Below are 20,463 nucleotides of genomic sequence, written 5' to 3'. Positions count from 1 at the left end.
TGCTAAGGTTGTTATGCGTACTCACCCTAAATTTCTTCCAAAGGTTATATCCGATTTCCATGTTAACCAGACCATAACTTTACCTACGTTTTTTCAGAATCCTTCATCTCCAGTGGAAAGGTCTCTGCATTCCCTGGATGTCAGAAGGGTGTTGAAATTTTATCTGGATAAAACCAAAGATATTCGTAGGTCAGACCAATTGTTTATCAATTATGGCTCAGTCAGGACCGGTCTTGCTACCTCAAAACAGTCCATCTCGAGGTGGATTGTGTCCTGTATACAATTGTGTTACCAGAAGGCTAATAAGACCTTAGGGGTTAAGCCTAAGGCTCATTCCACCAGGGGCAAAGCTGCCACGACTGCTTTGCTCCGTAATGTTCCAATTGCAGAAATCTGCAAGGCGGCCACTTGGAAGTCGGTCCATACCTTTGCTAAGCATTACTGTCTGGACACTGATGCCAGGATAGACGCTCAGGTTGGGCAGGCTTCGCTGTGAAATCTGTTCGCACAGTAGTGGTGTTATTTCTCTTTTCTCCACCGCCGCTTTGGTATGGGATGGGCTTGCCATTCTATTCACTAGATTATGACTATACACAGAGATCCCCTACTACAGAAGGAGTAGTTTCTGTCCTGTAACTCCAGTTCTGTAGTAGGGGTATCTCTGTTATAGTCATTAGCGCCCGCCTCCCCCCCCCCGGTGGAGAGAGATATTCATGTAAGAAATGCTACAGGTCTGGCATGTTACGCCTTCAAAAAGAACTGAAAGTAAAAGGGACCTGCAATGCATTCTGGGATACTGTGAGGCTTCTGGAAAGTTTTCTTAAAGGTACAGTATCCTGTTCTGAGCCATATAATGGCAGCCTATGGGGCTTGTCTGTCCACTTCTTCCTCTCTATCATTCTAGAGGGTTTTGCTGTTAAAAGCAAGGTTTTTCTCTGTGGAGAAATCTGGACAGGCTATGCTGTATGTGGATTTTTGGTGGAATTTCTAGTTGAAGTACTGGACAGTGTAGCCTGTGGATATAGGCTGCATTATCTGTCTTTAAATTCTCTCTTAAGTGTCTGTGCAGTTCTGCATGTTTTGACAACTTAAGAGATTTTTGATTGCTCCGGGGTCCACGCACATGGGCGGGACTATTCACTAGATTATGACTATAACAGAGATACCCCTACTGCAGAACTGGAGTTACAGGAGAGAAACTACTCCATCTAGCTCTCAAGGCCTCTTAGAGATCCCCTGGGTCAGATTAGTCCGTACGGAAGGGAGAGCCTTTTAATTTCTTGCCCCGAAATACTGGAACCAACTTCCACACGCCATACGAAAAATTACAAGTTATAATGTTTTTAGGAAACAACTGAAAACCTTCTTATTTTAGTAATTCCTGTCTGTTTTTTTTCTGTATTTCTCCTTTAGTGGCATTCTGCCTAGCTAGCGCCGTGATGCCCCAGGGTGATGTGAGCGCTTTATGAACTTTTAACATAACATCAAGAAGGCATTCAGATGTGTCACGCATTTGCCAAAAATTCCGAATGTTAGCACTCTAGTTGCTCATTAGATCACTGTAGTAAAGCTACTGCTCACCGCGGAAGTCTGCTACTGGTATTCAAAGTGCATGTTTCAGTCTGCATGTTAGAATTTTTTAATGAAATAGAAGAGGATTTGAGAAGTCACTCAAAATGTGCCATAATTTTTCTTTCTGCAGCACTAATCCTACATACGTTCTATGGCAAAATGAACACCCTCATTTTGTTCCTTTTTAAATTAAATGTTTTACGAGTTACCACTTTATTCCAATCAAGATGGCTTCAGGTGTGCTATACTTTTGTCATAAGTAAGGCTGTTAGCACTCTAGTTGTTCTTTAGACCACTCTGGGAAGCTGCAGTAGAACACAAAGGAATCAACTGACAGTCTCTGCCCTTGCTGGATGTACATGTTTTACTGAGAATGTCAGACTTCATTCTCACATGACTGAGAAAGTTAATGTGAATTTACAGAAAATATGCTCTGTTTAGCTTATAGATCACCTTCCAAACCTCTGTGGGAAAAGCATGAGAAAATATTTTTCTTTCAAACATGATTCATGATATCCCAGCAGAAGGCTTTTTCACATGGTAAAATCACCTTACAACACACCACAATTCCTAAAATGAGTATGGTACCATCAACAAATGATTGATAATGTAACTAAAGTCCTAAAACCTTCTATTAACTGCAATGCTTTTTAATGAGGTGCTATCATGTATATTGGTCCCAGGATGGCTGCCAACACTTCTTGGATGAAGTGCTGACAGCCAATCAGATCTCACGATGAGATGTGTTGTTAGGCTCCGCCCAGATATATATATATATATATATATATTTTTTTTTTCCTTTAATATCTAAAAAAAACTACTGAACAGATTTACACCATTTAACAAAAAGGCACGAGTCTGAACCAAGGACTACCTCTTTGCCAAATTTGGTGTAATTCTGTTCAGCAGTTCGGGCTGTAGCTGCCATTAAAGGTTCCTATGGAGAATTGCATGGGGGAAAACACGCTTTGCGACCCCCCTTTTTTCTCGGCCCCCGCTTTACGAATCACCCCGATACTTTTAGGATAGGAGCGGACCGGAGCGCCCCACCAGTTTTCGAAATTTCGCGAAGATTCGTCAACCGGCGCCAAAGTTATTCCAAATAGAATGTTGCGGATTTCCTATGGATAATAGGTCCTAACTATAACTACCTACTGGCAACCGCCAGTAGGTAATACACATACATACATACATTTACCTATACTTACCATGCGTGGTCAAGGCACAAATAATACCTGCTTAGTGAAGGCATTGGGTGGTAAAAACATAGTTGTAAAGGCTATTTTCCATTTGCATCAAACATGGTGATGCAGCAAATCTTGATCAGCACTTGGGTATGTAAATATGTCATGCTATGACTGATGTCTAAGGTGACATTGATGTTAGTTAAATTTGAAAAATCCATGAGTGGCTACAGTTCCCAATGTCTTTATTGCACCACAATGCTCCTTGAGACCTCTGTAGTCTTCGTATAGTTCTTGAGCTATTATCAGTGTCTTATCAGGAGGTTGGAGTACCCAGTCTGTCTTTAAGGGGGCCTTTTGTTTGACTTGCCTTGAAATGCTAACAGTGTGTCCTATTCGGTGAGGCACGTCCCTTTTACCAGTTGCCTTAGTATATGGCTCATCACGCTGTTTTCTGAGGTGCCCCATTTATCAGGTCCTTCAGCCATCGCAATACTGGGCGTGCAGAAGGCGCCTTCCAGATCATCACTATGCTTAGTTCCCCAGGAGTAAAACCAAATCTTTGGATGTAACTTTGATATTCGCTGGTCTATTAAACCATTCCAGACAATGCACTTCTTCAGTACAGGGCTGCAGTCTTCTACTGAGATACAACAAGATGTCAAGCAGGGACCTCCAATAATATTGTATACAGATGGAATTCCAAGCCATGTGAAGAGAAATATGCCCTTGCAATCTAATGACTGGGACATGCTGGCGAGTGCCCTGCATACATTTTGGTCAGTCTTGCTGGGGACAAATATGTACAATGTAGGTAGCTGAGTTTTGTATATTTGAATCAGGGATTTCTGTTCACTGTTTTATTATATTCCAGTGTCTGCCCTCATTCCTTGTCAGAAATGTATCCCCTCACTGTTTGCTCCCATGAGGCTATCTGGGTGTCTATGGGTGTGTAAAATGCGTTCATTGCCAGTTTCCTTGTGTAAGTGTACAAGCATGGCTTAACTGTTCTCTGTGCCCTGGTGTAGGGATCACTAGGCCTTTCCTTTATGTATAGCAGTCTCAGCAGGTAACACGCTCTTCAGGGAGTACACAGTATCCTGTCTTTCGGGATCCATCTCTATTGCAAGCCACCATGCCATCCAGACCAGCTATGCCATGTAGTAAACCTCTGGGTGAGGTGTGCCCATTCCTCCCTCGCACAAAGGATGCATGGCCTTTTCCATGGAGAGAGACGCCTACGTTGGGCTCCCCATAACAGGTCAGAAAATATAGCTCACAGCTCATGGAAAAAGCATCTTGACAAGGTGGTAAGGCCATAAAAAGTACGACAATCCTGGGAGGATGATCATTTCGATTATAGCAACTCGCCCACAAGGGAATAGCTGGAGGCGGTGCCCGTATGGTATTTCCTGATGGGTCCTGGTAACACATTTGTCTAGATTACCTCCCCTCAGGTCTAGTTCAGGGTGGTATATCTGAGGTTGTCTACACTGGGAGGGCGGTCCATCATTTGTTTGGACTTTAATGGAACAGACAACAATTCTCCCAATGGATCCGTAGGACCAATAGGTCTCTGAATTCATTTAAGAGTAGCTTGAGCTGGGGCAGGACATGTTCCGGGTATCATAAAAACAATAACGCATCATCTGCGTACTAGGCCCCTACGTGATAATTGTTCACAATAACAATCCCCCAAGTTGGGGCCTCAGTTCAGATTCGTATTCCAGGGGTCTAGGGCAAGGACAAACAAGAAGGGAAGCAGAAGGCAGCCCTGTCTAGTTTATCTAGGAGACATGATTCATAGGACACTCTCCTGGTGCTCACACTGGCCTGGGATTCCTGTATAGCAGTCGTATCCACTTCAGGAGGAGCTTCAATACCCATGGCTCTTCAAATAGGTAGGGCCATATTAGTGTATCAAATGTCTTTTTAATGTCTAAGAAAACCACAAATGAAGTAGTGGACGATGGCCAACTAAATCCATAATATGGAATAGTCTGCGGAGGTGTGTGTTGCTGCAACCAGGGGCAAATATATACTCATCCAGGTGTATCAGCCCAGGTAAGTACAGAAGCAGATGTTCGGCTCGGATTTTCCCCAAATTCTTATATTTAATGGTTAGGAGGGACACTGGTCTATAGTAGCAGACATCTAGTGGATCCAGCCTTGTTTTGGCAGGACCACAATGGTGGCTTCCCTGGTGGAGTCTGGGACCATCCCCTTGTGTAAAACCCCTATGTACATAGAATGCAAATGGGAAGCTGGTCTGAATCGATAAGCAGTATAAAGCTCTAGGAGGAGCCCGTCCATGCTCTGTGTCTTTCACTTTGCTAACTGGTCTATAGCCACCTTGATCTCTTGCACCTCTAGGTCCACGTTCAGAGATATCGGTTGTGCTGGTATAAGGCATGGGAGCTGTTCTTGGGCCAGGAAGCGGGGAATTCAAGTAGGTTGGGGGGCTTCAGGGAACTCATACAGGCGTTTATAGTAATCAACAACCACCCTATTGATTTTAATCTGCTTTGTGGCTATATGTCCGGTGCTCATCAGTATAGCCGTGATGGAGTCCGATCGCACCAACCAGGCCAGAAGTCGGCCTGCTTGTTCTTCTTCTCCGTGTTGACGAGCAAGGTATTTCTTATAATTTATGGATTGGAAACCTTCTATCAATGAGTAGACGTTTAAGTCATCAGTGTTGGATTAACGCCATAGGAGGTTTTGATGCAGTTTTTGGATTACCACTTTAAAAGCATCCCTTCGCCATTCGAGTGAGAGGCTGTGCCCTTATTGTCCCTAAAGTTCTACTCTATTGCTTCCGCAATGGTGGTCCGAAAGGAGGGTGGTCTAGAAGTGCATCCATTTGTACTTGCCACTGCTGTGAAAAATCTTCCCATTGTCAACATTAACAAATGAGGGTCTGAATCAGTACGGCATAGATATTCAGAGTTGTGGATGTGTGGTATTAGTTCTGCAGATCCCATAATTCTATCTTATTTCGTGTATAGTCCATGTAACCTGGAAATGTAGGAGTATTTACCAACATTGAACTGTTTCAGTAACCGTTCACCTATCTGTACCTGTTTCCACAGTGTTAGGCTTAGCATCTTTTGGGGTGTCTCCCCTGAGAGTTTGCTTTCTGACCGCACGGTTTTGACTCTGTTTTTGCTGGTTTAGTGTTTCTGTTCACTTTCTCATTGCTGATCAGTGTTAAAGTGCAAGTGCTCCTGTTGTTTACTGTGTTGTGGATTGATGTTTCCATGATTGGTGATTTACTTGTGAGTCTCTAGTAAAGTGCACTGAGTGTTCCAGAGCCTGTAAATCAAATGCTGTTAGTGGGCTGCAGCACTGTATTTTGCCACCCACGCAAACAGCCTGTAAATGTAACTCTGGCCTGCCTTTGCAGAGCTTGTATGCAGTCTGGGACTGCCATGTTGACTTGGCAAGTGTACTCCCTTGCCAGGCCCTAACCTTCCCTTTTCGTACATGTCAGTCACCCCTAATGTAGGCCCAATGTACCCCTGTGGGTAGGGTGTGGTGTATGTGAAAAGTAGGACATGCTCTGGTGTGTGTGGCATGTCCTTAAAGTGAATTACTGCCAATTTCGTTTTTCACTATTGCAAGGTTACCTGTTCCCATAGGACAGAATGGAGAGTTTGTTTATAACATCTTATAAACATAACTGACCCTGGGAACTAGGCCGAACAATGAAGTTTAGTATGCCTGAACTCTGAATCTAAAGATGCATATTTTAGTGAAGGTGATGTTTATATTCTGTGTTTGAAAATACCACTTTTAAAAAAGTAGGTATTTTCTTGCTCAGCCATCCAGTACGCCTCTGCTGAGGTTGTGGATTGACTGTCTGGGTTTTGGATGACAGGTGCTTGGGAAGAGCAGTGGCTCCAGATAGTCTAGGTGGGTCTGGAAAGGGCTGAATAGACCTGGGCTGCATTCTGGGTAGGGGGAGGAGATTTCCTTTCACCTGAATAGGCCTGGTCTGCCTCTGACAATGCCATCTCCACCTCCTGCCAGGAGGCCACAACAGAGAGGGCAGAACTGGTTCTGGCTGGGCACAGACAGTCTCTGCCTGAGAGGACAGAAGGATATTGGTCTATGAAAAGTGAAGCCCAAACCCCTGAACTTTAGAACACGCTGGAATCAAGGAACCTGCCAAGAAGAAGAGCTGGAAGAGCTGCCAGGAGAAGTACTGCCCCTTTGCTGTGTTGTTGCTTTGTTGGGTTGGCCTGCAGTTGCTGCTTCTTCCTTGTTCAGTGAAAGGACTGGGCTGAACTTTCTTTACTTGTGCTGAGTATCTCCAAGGGCCTGAAATCGAGCTGGCCTCCTGTTCCGAAGTCTCAGGGACTGCAAAGACTTCACCAACCTCTGGGTACCGCTGCTGGAACCGCTGTTTCAGTTGCCACAGAGAAGGGAACGGCAACCGACTCCGTTTCTGGCTCTGAGTCCTGACGGCACTGCAAACCGAACCGCCCGCATCTTGCACCGCAACCCTGGTCTCACCGACGACGACCGCCACTGCTGCCACCGAGCCGCTGCTTGCACCGTGACCTGTGGGCACTGCAGTCCGCACCGCCTCGCTTCACTTCGCCATCCTGGTTTCACCGACACTGTCTTTGCTGCTGACTCGACACCCGTGACCGCATCTTGGTTGGTGTCACCGCTCGTAAAGTTTCATGGATCTCTACCTCGCCCCACACAGCCGTCTGGGCTGACCAATGCCAGCTCTCGCAAACCGGCTCTGACGCCTGCACGCAACCTGCCAGCACCGTATCGAGCACCGTCTCTCCCTGCACCGTAAGCCTTGGTCTCACCGACCGCCGTCTGGACGATTGTCACCGAGCCACTGCCTGCACTGCATCGAGAGGACACTGCGCCTTGCACCGCTTCCATTTTGCCACACAACCACGATGGTTGCCACGACCGGCTCGCACCCCCGTGTAAGCCACAGCGAGAAAGGTACTATTACCAAGTCTGTTCTCGCTTTTGTTGGCCCTTATCAACGCGGTCGGCTGGAACTGTTAGACTCTATTGTTTTCAGCATCGGGTAGCCCCGGACGGAGCTACCGACTCGTACGAACTGTGTTTTTGGGGTATTTCTGCAGCTTAGAAGACCTCTTGCAAAGTATCTATTTTCCAAGTACTGCTGTATTGTGGATTCTTTATCGTTTTTGGTCTTGTTTTGAGCATATAAACATTTTGGATATTTTTCTAAAACTGGAGTGGTGTCCCTTTGTAGTGCACTGTGTTGCTGTTGGTTATGTGCAAATACTTTACACACTGCCTCTAAGATAAGCCTGACGGCTTGTGCCGAACTACCAAGGGTGTGAGCAGGCGTTATTTTAGGAGTGTAACTCCCTTATCCTGACTAAAAGGAAGGGTCCCTACTTGGACAAAGGTGCAAACCCTTGCCAACTAGAGACCCCCATTTCTAACACACAGTATAAAATAAACTAACCAATAATTGTTCACCAGTCTGGGTTCACTGATAGAATATCGATGCCCAAAATATCCCCGTACACAAATACTCATTTCATTTTAAAGCTTTATTCGGTTGAGTATGTCAGCCATGCAGCATAACAGTAGTTAGAAAGGTACAAGAAGGAAAATATCAACAGTTTCAGTAACTACCTCCATACGAACATCCATAAAAAACGACGTACACAAATTCATTATATAATAAGTCATAACTATCGATGTCAAAAATATTGACATCCCATATTTATAATGGTTAGTATAAAAATATCGCAAAAAAAATCAATATCAAAAATATTTATGTACAAAATATCGATTTTCTTTTTTATATATGTAAAAAATGATGTTAAATATATTAAATAATAAAATTAACTTAAATTCTTTTTTGATTTAATATATATTTTAACAAATATAAGAAATAAATGTAATAAAAATGTAAACATACATATATAAAATGTAATGTATATATATGCACTTTAAAACAATTAACAAACTATTAATTTTAATGTATTTATACATTTTATAAATATATAAAAATTTACAAATAAATGTATATATACATACACCTATAAAATAAAATCTAATTAAAAAAACATTATATTGTAAATTAAAATATTTAATAGTCTTTAAACCTAAATTTTGCACTTCAGGGATTGCAACAGTCGGGAAAGTGTTAGATAGCGGAGAGGTCAAACTTACTATTCCCACTCCAGTGAGTGCAACAGTAGGGAAAAGGATGGATAGCAGAGGGGTAAAAAATTACTATTCCCACTCCAGTGAGTTCAACAGTAGGGAAAGTGTTGCACAGTGGAAGGGTAAAAAGTACTATTCCCACTCCAGTGAGTGCAACAGTAGAGAAAGTGTTGGATAGCAAAGGGGTAAAAATGTATATTCCCATTGGAGTCAGTTGAAAATAAAAAACAAACAAAATATCAACTACAACACAAAAGATTTTTTAAAACAAAAAAAGAAAACCTATATAAAAAATGTACAAAGGATGACAACATTTTATAATGTTAAAAATATTAGACAAATACCTAGAAAGATTTTTTTTAATTTACAAACAAATAACTAGTTTTTATAGAAATTAGTTATCAAAAACATTAATTATTACATAAATGTAATCTTTTTTTATTTCCTACCCTATAACACCTCCCAATTCACAATACAACTACATTTTTGAAAAAATGTACCTCCATAATTAGCATCATTAATTATCAATTAAAGAAATATAATTAATCAAAAACAAATTACAACTGATAAAAATTAATCTACTCCCAAACGTTACCTCTATAAAACCGAAACCCACACACAAAATAAAAATAAACAATTACCTTAAATATTTATGAATTGATGAATTATTAAAGATCAACTAACATTAATTAAACATAAATAACTTTCCACCCTCAACCCCAATAAACACCACAACCCACACCTAAAAATCATTACGCAATTTCCAGAACTAATTTATCATTAATACATTAATATCAATTAACAACTTAATTAGTTAAACAGATATTACTTCCCACCCTTTACCACTATAAACTCCACAACTCGCGTCTAAAATGAATTACACAATTGCCATATTTAAATTTTAATTAATTGTCATCAATTAACAAATTATTAATTAATTATAAATTCATTACTTCCTACGTTATTCCCCTATAAACCCCACCACCCACGCCTAAAAACATAACACAATTAACATAATTGCCAATTGATAATTAACTACCAACTAATAATTAATGATAAATTAATTCCCACAATTAACACTACAAAATCTAAATTTAATAAATACTAATAAATAAAAATGATGATTAATTTATTATAATTAAATTACTTCCCACCCTATTCCCCTATAAACCCACAACCCGCTACAGAACTAAAAAATGCAAAATGTAATTAAAATAAAATTAATAACTACTAAAAATGTAACACATATTAAAAAACAAAAGCAATCCTTATACAAAAAAATAGTTCACATACTTTTAAAATACATACTAAAATACATAACACTAATTAAAACATCGATATTTTAAACAACGATATTTTTGCAAACGATAGTAATGACTTAGATATTTTTTTAAACAATATTTCTTACCTCCAAGTCGATATTCTTGACCACGATATTCTTGCTGTTGATATTTCGCCATCAAGATATTTCCAACTCGATAGTTGTGTATGTCGACATATAAACCTCGATATTCTGTCTGTGCACCACCAGTCTGTACCTATTTCCACCGTATAAAATAGGCTGATCTAGCCAATGGAGATATATCCCAATTTCATATGTTGCAGTACTGCCATCCGATCGTATTGAATTCATTTTTGAACAATATATAGCAGCACAATAATATAGTCTCTCTCCTCTCTTTTGAGTGGATACATAACATACATCAGCCTTCTCCAGTTCAGTATGGTGTTCTCGTGGTGAATACATCCATCATAGAGAAGTATTTACCATCAGTTGGTGCAGCTTGTGATGGTATTTCTTTGCACTTCTGGATATGTTTCTGCTTGATGACCCAGCTTCAGCAGGATGCAGCAGGTCTTTTTAGCGGTGTTTGAAATGCTGCTTGTATTTTATTAGCTCAGTCCCACTCCAAAGCTTGCAGTTGCATCCCAAGGTTGCCAGTGCACATGGGTCAGAGGTACACTACTATATCACAGAAGTGTCACAACACGCTGTACTCACCAATGGGGGAACACTTTCTTACTTGTAAATTATTGAAAATATCGCAAACTGTCTCTATCAAAATGCAGTGAGGAATGTTTGCTTAGGTGGCAGGTGTGTGTTCCACCCCCTCTTCATAGCAAAAAAAGTTTGTCAACCTCTACACCAGAACGGTCTGTCTTGCTTCCATCAGTCCATGTTTGTTAAAATATAACTTTTGGTATACGTTTTTTCCCTAGTACTTTTGTAAGTGTGTTTTAATGGTCACCTTTAGGGTACAAGACTGCAGCCGAGCAATTTGTTTTCACAGTTCAGATACATGCTGTGGTCTGCTTCTAAGGCAGGCATGAATTTTTATTTGTAAAAGTCTGGGAAATGAACTGTAATTCTGATTCATTGTAAGAGGAAGGGTTTGTTTCTGAATTTAAATGTTAATGGCTTTAAAACCTGTTTTCAGAGCTGCCTTTTTAGCCCCATGTCTGAGCATCATTGCTGTAAAGCCAGGCACTTCTGTGACATTTCAATTGTTTTTAGCTTGACATTTTGGGTCTTTTGGCAGATTTAAGCAGAACTCCGACAGTGAACGCCGCAGTCCGAGTAGTGACGACGACACGGATGAGAAGGAATCCATGACACAAATTCAGAATGCCGAAGACTACAATGAGATCTTCCAGCCAAAAAGTGCTATCTGTAAGTTACCTAATCTTATAGCTCATGATGCAACATCCTGAACATTGACCGGCTGCATATTAGCCACCCCTTGCTTGGTTGATCCCTGGGTAGATAACATCTGCTCTTCCCGTTTATAGAACCCTGCATATGAGACCATGCCACAGTGGTTACTGTTTATGTAGTTACACCCCTTCAGTCATGCCCTTGATAAGTGGTAGTAATGGACTGGGCTGAATCTGGCAGCATAGCACTTTAAGAGCATAGAGGCTCTGTTTACAAGCCTATGATATCTGCTCTGCCTTTTATTTCCATCTAGCTCCTGACGACTCCATCTTTTGTTTTTTTCTGCTGCAGAGCAGACATGTTCACCTTTTGGGTAAAAAAAAAAACTGTTTCTATCAAAGGTGATTGTAAAACCCTTGCCCGAATCCGGAGATTTTTTAAACCTTAAAAGAAAATATCTTCCTCCTACCAATGTTATGCGACTTTTTTTTTATTATTAAAAAAGATTTTTTTCTGATGGATAATTCTACCTTCAGATTCCATACCTGTTGAATTATTCCAGGCATCGGACTGGATCTGGATCAAAGCTCTTGACGCTGGTAGATGGCAGTGGCTGTGAGGTCACCAAAGCCATACTATCTTGTTACAACATCCACTAACTGCGCCTTCGACACAGATCCATAGCTTAATCTTTCAGAGAGTTTCATGCCTAATGGCTCTAAATAACTCAAAATGCATAAACTACACTGCTATTATGTCTCCCCGAAGTGTTCGGGCTTTAAACCCTGTAGGGATTGCAAGGGACAGGTGTATATCACGGACCCACACTCTATTTTCCTTAGCTTCCTGGGCTCAGACCATGCCTAAAATTCACATCAATCTTACCTCGGTATGCACCCCAAGGCAATTACGGTGAGGGATTCAAAGCCTTTCATAGTGCAGGCCTGCGGAGAAGAGTAAGGCATCCCTCCTGGGCCCACTTGATATCACCATCATCACACTCTTCAAGCAGACAGATGAAGAATAAGAAACACATACAACGCAAAGCTTCTTGTAGAGGTAAGGCTGCAGTTGAGCCCGCCCAGCCAGATCGGCCTATGGTGCCTATGCCACCTTATCCAGGCTTCCCATCACCAGGGTTGGATCCAACTGCATTACTTAATGTCACTTTCAGCATTTTCTGTAGGGCGGTAGCCCCATCTCACACGCCCTCGTTCCCTATGAGGCCATAATGCATGCCCATGTTCATGCCATTTCAAATGTTGTTAGGAGCCCCCTTACAGCCACAGCCAGGTCCCTCTCTCAAAGCTGATCTAAAGTTATGAGGTGCCGCACCCAATCCTGATGCCACAGATGGCTCCACTACTGAGGCATACAATGCCATTCTCCCTTCTTGTTCCCTTTTAGAGCCACCACCTTCTCCTACAAGCTGAGAGATGAAGCGCCTCATGGAAGGGCATAATCTAACAAGGGGTCCAAAGATTATTGGTGGTGGAGAGGTATCGCAACACTATCCATGATCTTTTTGGGCCTTATTTTGATCACCTAGATCATAAAGTGGCTGAAGAGGGGTTGGATCAGCGTCCTTTTTTCCAGCTGTTGATTTCGCCGGCCTCACTTTTGCCAAGCCAGTGGTCTTTATACATCTTTTGAAATAGAAATAGAGATCCCTTCAAGTCCTTCTCCTCCTGAGGATATTTCTTTCCACTATATAGGAACAAGGTGGCAGATGTTCTGTAGTTACCTCTGCCATCAATTGAAATTAAAATAAATGTGCTCGCTGAGGTTCTTCAGCCTACTGGTTCAACTCCGGAACCGTTACTCCCTTTCATGCCTTACTGGACCCGGTATTGTTGGCATAGAAGAAGCCCACTTCTGCTCCAACAGTTAATAGACTGGTGGCAAGATGCTATCACACTGCCCGTGGGATCCCCCCACCACAATTCTTATCAACACATCCTTCTCCATAGAGCTTGGTAATTCAAGCTTCCAATCTTAAATTTTGGGATTACTAACTTTTTCTTCTGAAAGCAAAAGTTCAAAATGGTTACCCTGTCTAAGGTCGTGTTAGCTTTGGAAGCTGGAGACTAGTTGGTGTCACTAGATTTTCAGGACACGCACTTTCATGTTGCTGCGGTTTGTAGTGAGAGAGTGAAAGAAAAAAAAAGTTTTTGGGGACAATCTTCCGTAAAACCATCTAAAACAAACCTACAATATTAAAAACTGTCTAAAACATAAAACCATGCTATTTAAAACCAATCTAACCCAATCTATTTAAAAAAAATTCTTAATAAAAAGCATAAAACATGCAATTCCTACTGCAACATCCACAAAACACATTTCAGATTACAATCCCATTGCTGCCACCCTAGAGTATGTTTGCCATTTTAAAGATAGAGGTCTCAAAAACTTGATCCCAGCAGTCTTATTAAAAAACACTGTCCGTGAGAACATGACCCAATGAACTTTTTTAATTAAGTGAGCACATACAGCAACCATTTTCCTTATGTACCGCCCTGTGCCAGTCAGGAAATGAAATAACTGGGTTACACCCCAGTCTAATTCTTAAGATTTGTTTACCTAGGGTCTGAGAATTGCACCCAATAGAGAAACACATCACCCTGTCTCTTCCTCTGGTAGGCCATATCTAATGTACATCTTACTTTCTCTGCTGATTCCGTCAATGCTTGCTTACTTGGAAAGGGAGACCATGCTTCTATTGTGCCCCATACGGAGTGCCTAGTTTCCCAATCTCTTATCCTAAGCCGAACCTCCATGGCCCACTGTTTATCCTAAAAGGGGGTGGTGATGGACAGAGCATCTGAATTAAACAGAACACTCATACCCAGTCAAAAGATCAGGGCTTGATCCATCACCGTTTTTTAGCTCACTGCACCATCCCAGTTCAGAACCTGGCTATATGCAAATTAGTCTGACCCTGGCTCAGTGCATCATGGGAACAGGGCAGACCAAACTACCAAGCCAATTCTTTACTGGAAAGGAAACAAGCTTCCGGGGACCGGTTTCTGGCATTGCAGCCGTCTTTGGCCCGGCATGCTTGAATCCTGATGGTGCAGTGAGCAAGGGACTCATGTCTGAGCATACCCTGCCACTCCTATAGTGGCCAAAACGATTCAGAAAAGGGGGTGGTGATGGACAGAGCATCTGAATTAAACAGAACACTCATACCCAGTCAAAAGATCAGGGCTTGATCCATCACCGTTTTTTAGCTCACTGCACCATCCCAGTTCAGAACCTGGCTATATGCAAATTAGTCTGACCCTGGCCCAGTGCATCATGGGAACAGGGCAGACCAAACTACCAAGCCAATTCTTTACTGGAAAGGAAACAAGTTTCCGGGGACCGGTTTCTGGCATTGCAGCCGTCTTCGGCCCGGCTTGCTTGAATCCTGATGGTGCAGTGAGCAAGAGACTCATGTCTGAGCATACCCTGCCACTCCTATAGTGGCCAAAACGATTCAGAAAAGGGGGTGGTGATGGACAGAGCATCTGAATTCAACAGAACACTCATACCCAGTCAAAAGATCAGGGCTTGATCCATCACCGTTTTTTAGCTCACTGCACCATCCCAGTTCAGAACCTGGCTATATGCAAATTAGTCTGACCCTGGCCCAGTGCATCATGGGAACAGGGCAGACCAAACTACCAAGCCAATTCTTTACTGGAAAGGAAACAAGCTTCCGGGGACCGGTTTCTGGCATTGCAGCCGTCTTCGGCCCGGCTTGCTTGAATCCTGATGGTGCAGTGAGCAAGGGACTCATGTCTGAGCATACCCTGCCACTCCTATAGTGGCCAAAACGATTCAGAAAAGGGGGTGGTGATGGACAGAGCATCTGAATTAAACAGAACACTCATACCCAGTCAAAAGATCAGGGCTTGATCCATCACCGTTTTTTAGCTCACTGCACCATCCTAGTTCAGAACCTGGCTATATGCAAATTAGTCTGACCCTGGCCCAGTGCATCATGGGAACAGGGCAGACCAAACTACCAAGCCAATTCTTTACTGGAAAGGAGACAAGCTTCCGGGGACCGGTTTCTGGCATTGCAGCCGTCTTCGGCCCGGCTTGCTTGAATCCTGATGGTGCAGTGAGCAAGGGACTCATGTCTGAGCATACCCTGCCACTCCTATAGTGGCCAAAACGATTCAGAAAAGGGGGTGGTGATGGACAGAGCATCTGAATTAAACAGAACACTTATACCCAGTCAAAAGATCAGGGTTTCAAGCAAGCCGGGCTGAAGACGGCTGGAATGCCAGAAACCGGTCCTCGGAAGCCTGTTTCCGGTCCAGGGAAGACATGGCTTGGCAGTTTGGGCTGGACTGTTCCCATGAGGCACAGGGTCAGACTGATTTGTATATAGCCATGTCTGAACTGGGGTGGCAGAGTGGGCTAAAGAACGGTGATGGATTAAACTGCAGGGTATGCTCAGATGTGAGTCCCTTGCTCACTTTGCCACTGGATTCAAGCAAGCCGGGCTGAAGACGGCTGGAATGCCAGAAACCGGTCCTCGGAAGCTTGTTTCCGGTCCAGGGAAGACATGGCTTGGCAGTTCGGGCTGGACTGTACCCATGAGGCACAGGGTCAGACTGATTTGCATATAGCCATGTCTGAACTGGGGTGGCAGAGTGGGCTAAAGAACGGTGATGGATTAAACCCGCAGGGTATGCACAGATGTGAGTCCCTTGCTCACTTTGCCACTGGATTCAAGCAAGCCGGGCTGAAGACGGCTGGAATGCCAGAAACCGGTCCTCGGAAGCTTTTTCCGGTCCAGGGAAGACATGGCTTGGCAGTTCGGGCTGGACTGTTCCCATGAGGCACAGGGTCAGACTGATTTGCATATAGCCATGTCTGAACTGGGGTGGCAGAGTGGGCTAAAGAACGGTGATGGATTAAACCCAGATCTTTTGACTGGGTGTGAGTGTTTGATTGATTCAGATGCTCCGTCCATCACCACCCCCTTTTGTACCACTGTTTATCCTAGCACAAATTTCTTCCCAGCATAATTTGGAGATCTTCAGCACTTCTTTCTCTTTAGATAAGTTATTAATAAACCTCAAAGTGGGAGAGATGGCCAATAGCTGCCAGGATACCAGTTTCAGTTCTTTTCTGACACCCTGTATCATAGTTCCCGATGGAAGGCATATTAACCTCTTAAGGACTTCATCCTCCAGTGGTTCTTAACTACAAGAGGTGTCAAGTGCCCAAATCTCCGCCCCATGCAGGATGAGGAGGTATTTCTCCTGCTTGTAGCATGGTTCTAGATTTAACATTTTCAATATATAGGCTTCATTTAAAACATTTTGTTAATAAAAAGTCATCCCCAAGTACTTGCAAAAGTTTACCACTTCGAGGGGGGCGCTAGAGGGCGCACTAGCTAATGGCCGCACTCTAGTGAGGCTCTGGCTGCCTGGCCAGCAAGATCCTGAAATTATCCTGATATCCTGCGACTAGACGCCCAATCCTTGCAGTGTCGGTGACCCACCTCGAGATACTGCTCCGGTCCAATTCTGGGAGCGATCCGACCTCGTATACCTGAGTTACGGGGCTGTAAGTCTGGACCGGCGGGTGCTGCTACGGAGCGCAGCTGAGGTGCCCGGATACCGACCCACGCGAGGCCGCGGCTCTCCACGAGGCGGCTAGGCCTAGGGATCGAGAGGCCTGATTTCCTGGAGACGGGTGCTGCTGGGAGCCCTCGAGTGACATCGGAGGTGAGTCTCTCCCCCTGCGAAGCCACCGCAGTGTGCGGAGAGGCGCCGAGCTCCCCTGGTGGACCACAGAGGGTCAGAGGGACCTACGCGTCGCACGCCTCTCGCTGCCGAGCGAGGCGGACATCTTCCCGGCCTTACCCCCCGTGACCCCGCAGCTACCTCTGGACGCCTGGGAGCTGGGGCTTCAGACACCACAGCGGACACACGGAGGGCATAGGGATCACCCAGCCTACGGGTACTGCCCTGCACATTTGGCGCGCTGACTCCCTGCTGTGCCCGGCGGCCTACCACTATCCCACGCAGACTCTCCCTATGCTCCGGACCGAGGGGACTGCTGCAGCCTCCCACCACCTCACCCTTAGCAGCTACACCGGTGCGGGGGCTCTGGGGGCAGGAGACAGCCTGTGACACTTCGTGCCTAGGGTGGGAGATATCGCCCTAGACAAGATTGCTGCTTGGGGAGCCATCTGGCTGCGCAAACTGAGCTGGGAGCAGCGGGCACGCACACTAGGGCCAGTCGCGGTGCCCGGGGGGGTGCTCACAATCACGACACGATGGGCAAAAATGACATTAAACAGCCCAAGCTCTCTTTTGAATCGGCGGCTGCTAGAAAACCACTGCGCAGCATGGCGGGGACCAGTGGAGCCCCAGGACCTTCGGGCGCTGAGCCCCCCTCTGCCCCCCTGGCCCCGGAGCTCAAGCTGATGATGGAGGAAATGCGGCAGGGCTTCGCTACAATAGTTGACAAGGTCGACCGATTATCGTCCAGAATGGATGGGATTGCGCAGAAACTGGAGGTCCACGAGGAGCGACTGGGGGAGGCAGAGAGACGCATCTCTACCACGGAGGACACGACCGCTGCCCACGACACACGCCTGACTAGAATGGATAACATCCTGAGGGTAATAGCGGCGAAGAACGAGGAGTTAGAGGCGAGGAGCAGACGCAACAACATACGCGTCACGGGGATTCCGGAATCCACCAACACGGGGCGCATGGAAGACTACGTGGAGCGCATCCTCCTCACGGCAGTGGGTAAGGAGGCCTTTTCCAGCCAATTTATTGTAGAGCGGGCGCATCGCACCCTGGGCCCGATCCCCAAGCCAGGAATGCAGCCGCGGCCCATCATTGCCCGGTTGCTTAATTACCGGGACCGCGGCGCTGCGTGCAGCCCGCACGACCCGGAACCTAACTTATGACGGAGTACAGTTCTCCCTATATCCGGACTTTACACCGATGGTGCAGGACCAGCGGAGGAAATTCCTCGATGTAAAGAAAAAACTGCGGAACATGCAGGTTGATTATGCGCTTCTGTACCCGGCGCGACTCCGGGTGACCCACCAGGGCAAACAACACTTTTTTACAAATCCGCAGCAGGCCGAGGACTATGTCAAGCGGCTGCGTAACACCAGAAGGGACCGGCGAAACGAGGATGGAGATGGGGCAGACGACAATCCTGCCGAACACGTGGAACCCTAGCTATGTCCTTATGAACAGCTGATCAATGACGCCAAATTCTGGAATGGAGATTTGAGTTGCCTGCTGCCGGTGTGGAGACCTCGAACTGCCGGTGGGGACTTGACTGTTGGTTCTGCTGTGTCGATGGTCACAGGCGGGCGACAGCTGCCTTTGAATGTGCCTGCCCCTCTGCTGGAGTTGATCTGAGACTGGACGAACTGAGGGCAGCGGTGAGACTGGAATGAGCAGCGGTTGCTCCTGGGAAGATCCTCCTGGCTTTTTTTTTTTTTTTTGGTGATTTCTACGGCATGAGGGGGTGAGGTGCGAGACACTGACTTGATATGTGGGTGCTAGCCTGCAGGGGTAACATATGCCAGGCATCACCCCACCTTCTCTGTCTTCTCCGTATGGCGCATGCGGGTCGAGGGGGGAGTGTTGGGGTGCTGGAGTGCATTCCTCTAGTGTCCTTAGAGGGGGATTCCCCAAATGGTTTTTCTAATGTTCTTGGGTGTTGGGGTCGGGGAGGGGGGTGGGGATGTGATACTGGCAAGATTGGGTTGCTTCAGTGGGTGGGGGGGGGGGGGGAAAGAAAAAGAAAAAAAAAAAAAAAAAAAAGTTTACCACTTCGACAGGTAAAGGATTTAAAACCCCTGGAAACGTGGGGACTTTTTTCTCAAAGACCATTAACTTTGTTTTCGCTAGATTAACTTTTTAAGGAGCTTTTTTACTGTAAACATTCAAGCCTCTAGTTTCCTTTGTAAGCCCAGAGTGGTATAATCTAGCAGGATCAGATCATCTGCATACACCAGGCATGGTAAATGCACATTTTCTACTTTAGCAGAAAAGGATCTTGATAAATTAATTTAATTTGCTGATAAATCTGCCAGTAATAGACTAAAAAGGGAAGGAGCCAGGACACGTCCCTAACCGTTCAGATTTGGGACCCTTTTTAGGTTGAGTCTAGTACAGTGCGCATGCGCTGCTCTAGAAAATGACCTCTTGGAATCACTTCAGCTTTTCAGCAAGCTTGTGCGTCTGGCTAAAAAAAGCCACACGCTTTTAGCTGAAAAGCTGAAGTGATTAGCCATTGTGGGTGGCTTTCAAAAATTGAAAGCCCGCAATTGGCCAAAGGCGGGTGCATGTCCCGCCTTCTCTGTAAACGTGAACTCCCCTGGCCTAGGGAGCTCATGAGCGAGCGGCATCGCGGCCGCATGCCCGCTAGATTCCTGAAATTCCTTGTTTTCTTCTTATCAGTGCTGTATTCAGGACGAGGGCTCCCTCGGTGATGTTGAACTAGCAATGCTGCTGCAGCAGTTTGGTTTGATGGATTTCATTTTGCATTCGGGCTCTTGCCTTACACAGTCTGTAAATAGAGTGCCCAAGGCAAGCGGTGCGGTCCATGGTGGACAGATATCACACTTTCCTTAAATGGGAAACACACTTGCAGCATTTCAAGGTAAAACACCTGATCCTTTAAAAAAATATTCTCATCTGTAAACAAGAGCTGGATTTCTTTGGCACCTTCATGTGAATGAACGCGCTTCGAGCCTTGCTGACCTGCCCATTTTAGAGGCAGTTCGGCAGAATGTGTCGGCTGCAGCAGTTGCCCTGCTTGTACCTTAGAATCAGCAGAGATTCCACTTCAAAATGTTGTTTTCATTTTAGGGAGAATGTCTTTTTT

At 44.8% G+C, this 20,463-nt stretch overlaps 1 protein-coding gene across 7 annotated transcripts in view; it reads left to right on the top strand.

The window, feature by feature from the left end:
- Positions 1-20,463, top strand: part of KATNB1 (katanin regulatory subunit B1) — a 637,584-nt gene that overhangs the window by 321,093 nt on the left and 296,028 nt on the right. For all 7 annotated transcript variants that reach the window (XM_078671470.1, XM_078671472.1, XM_078671466.1 and 4 more), the window contains exon 14: positions 11,480-11,610. In XM_078671470.1, coding sequence (XP_078527596.1) covers positions 11,480-11,610 — 131 coding nt within the window. The remainder of the gene's footprint in view (positions 1-11,479; positions 11,611-20,463) is intronic.

Source organism: Lissotriton helveticus, chromosome 12 (genome assembly GCF_964261635.1).
Source record: "Lissotriton helveticus chromosome 12, aLisHel1.1, whole genome shotgun sequence".
NCBI classification, from domain to species: Eukaryota; Metazoa; Chordata; class Amphibia; order Caudata; family Salamandridae; genus Lissotriton; species Lissotriton helveticus.
The sequence above is the reverse complement of the archived record's forward strand: the minus strand, read 5'-3'. Positions and strand labels throughout refer to the sequence as shown.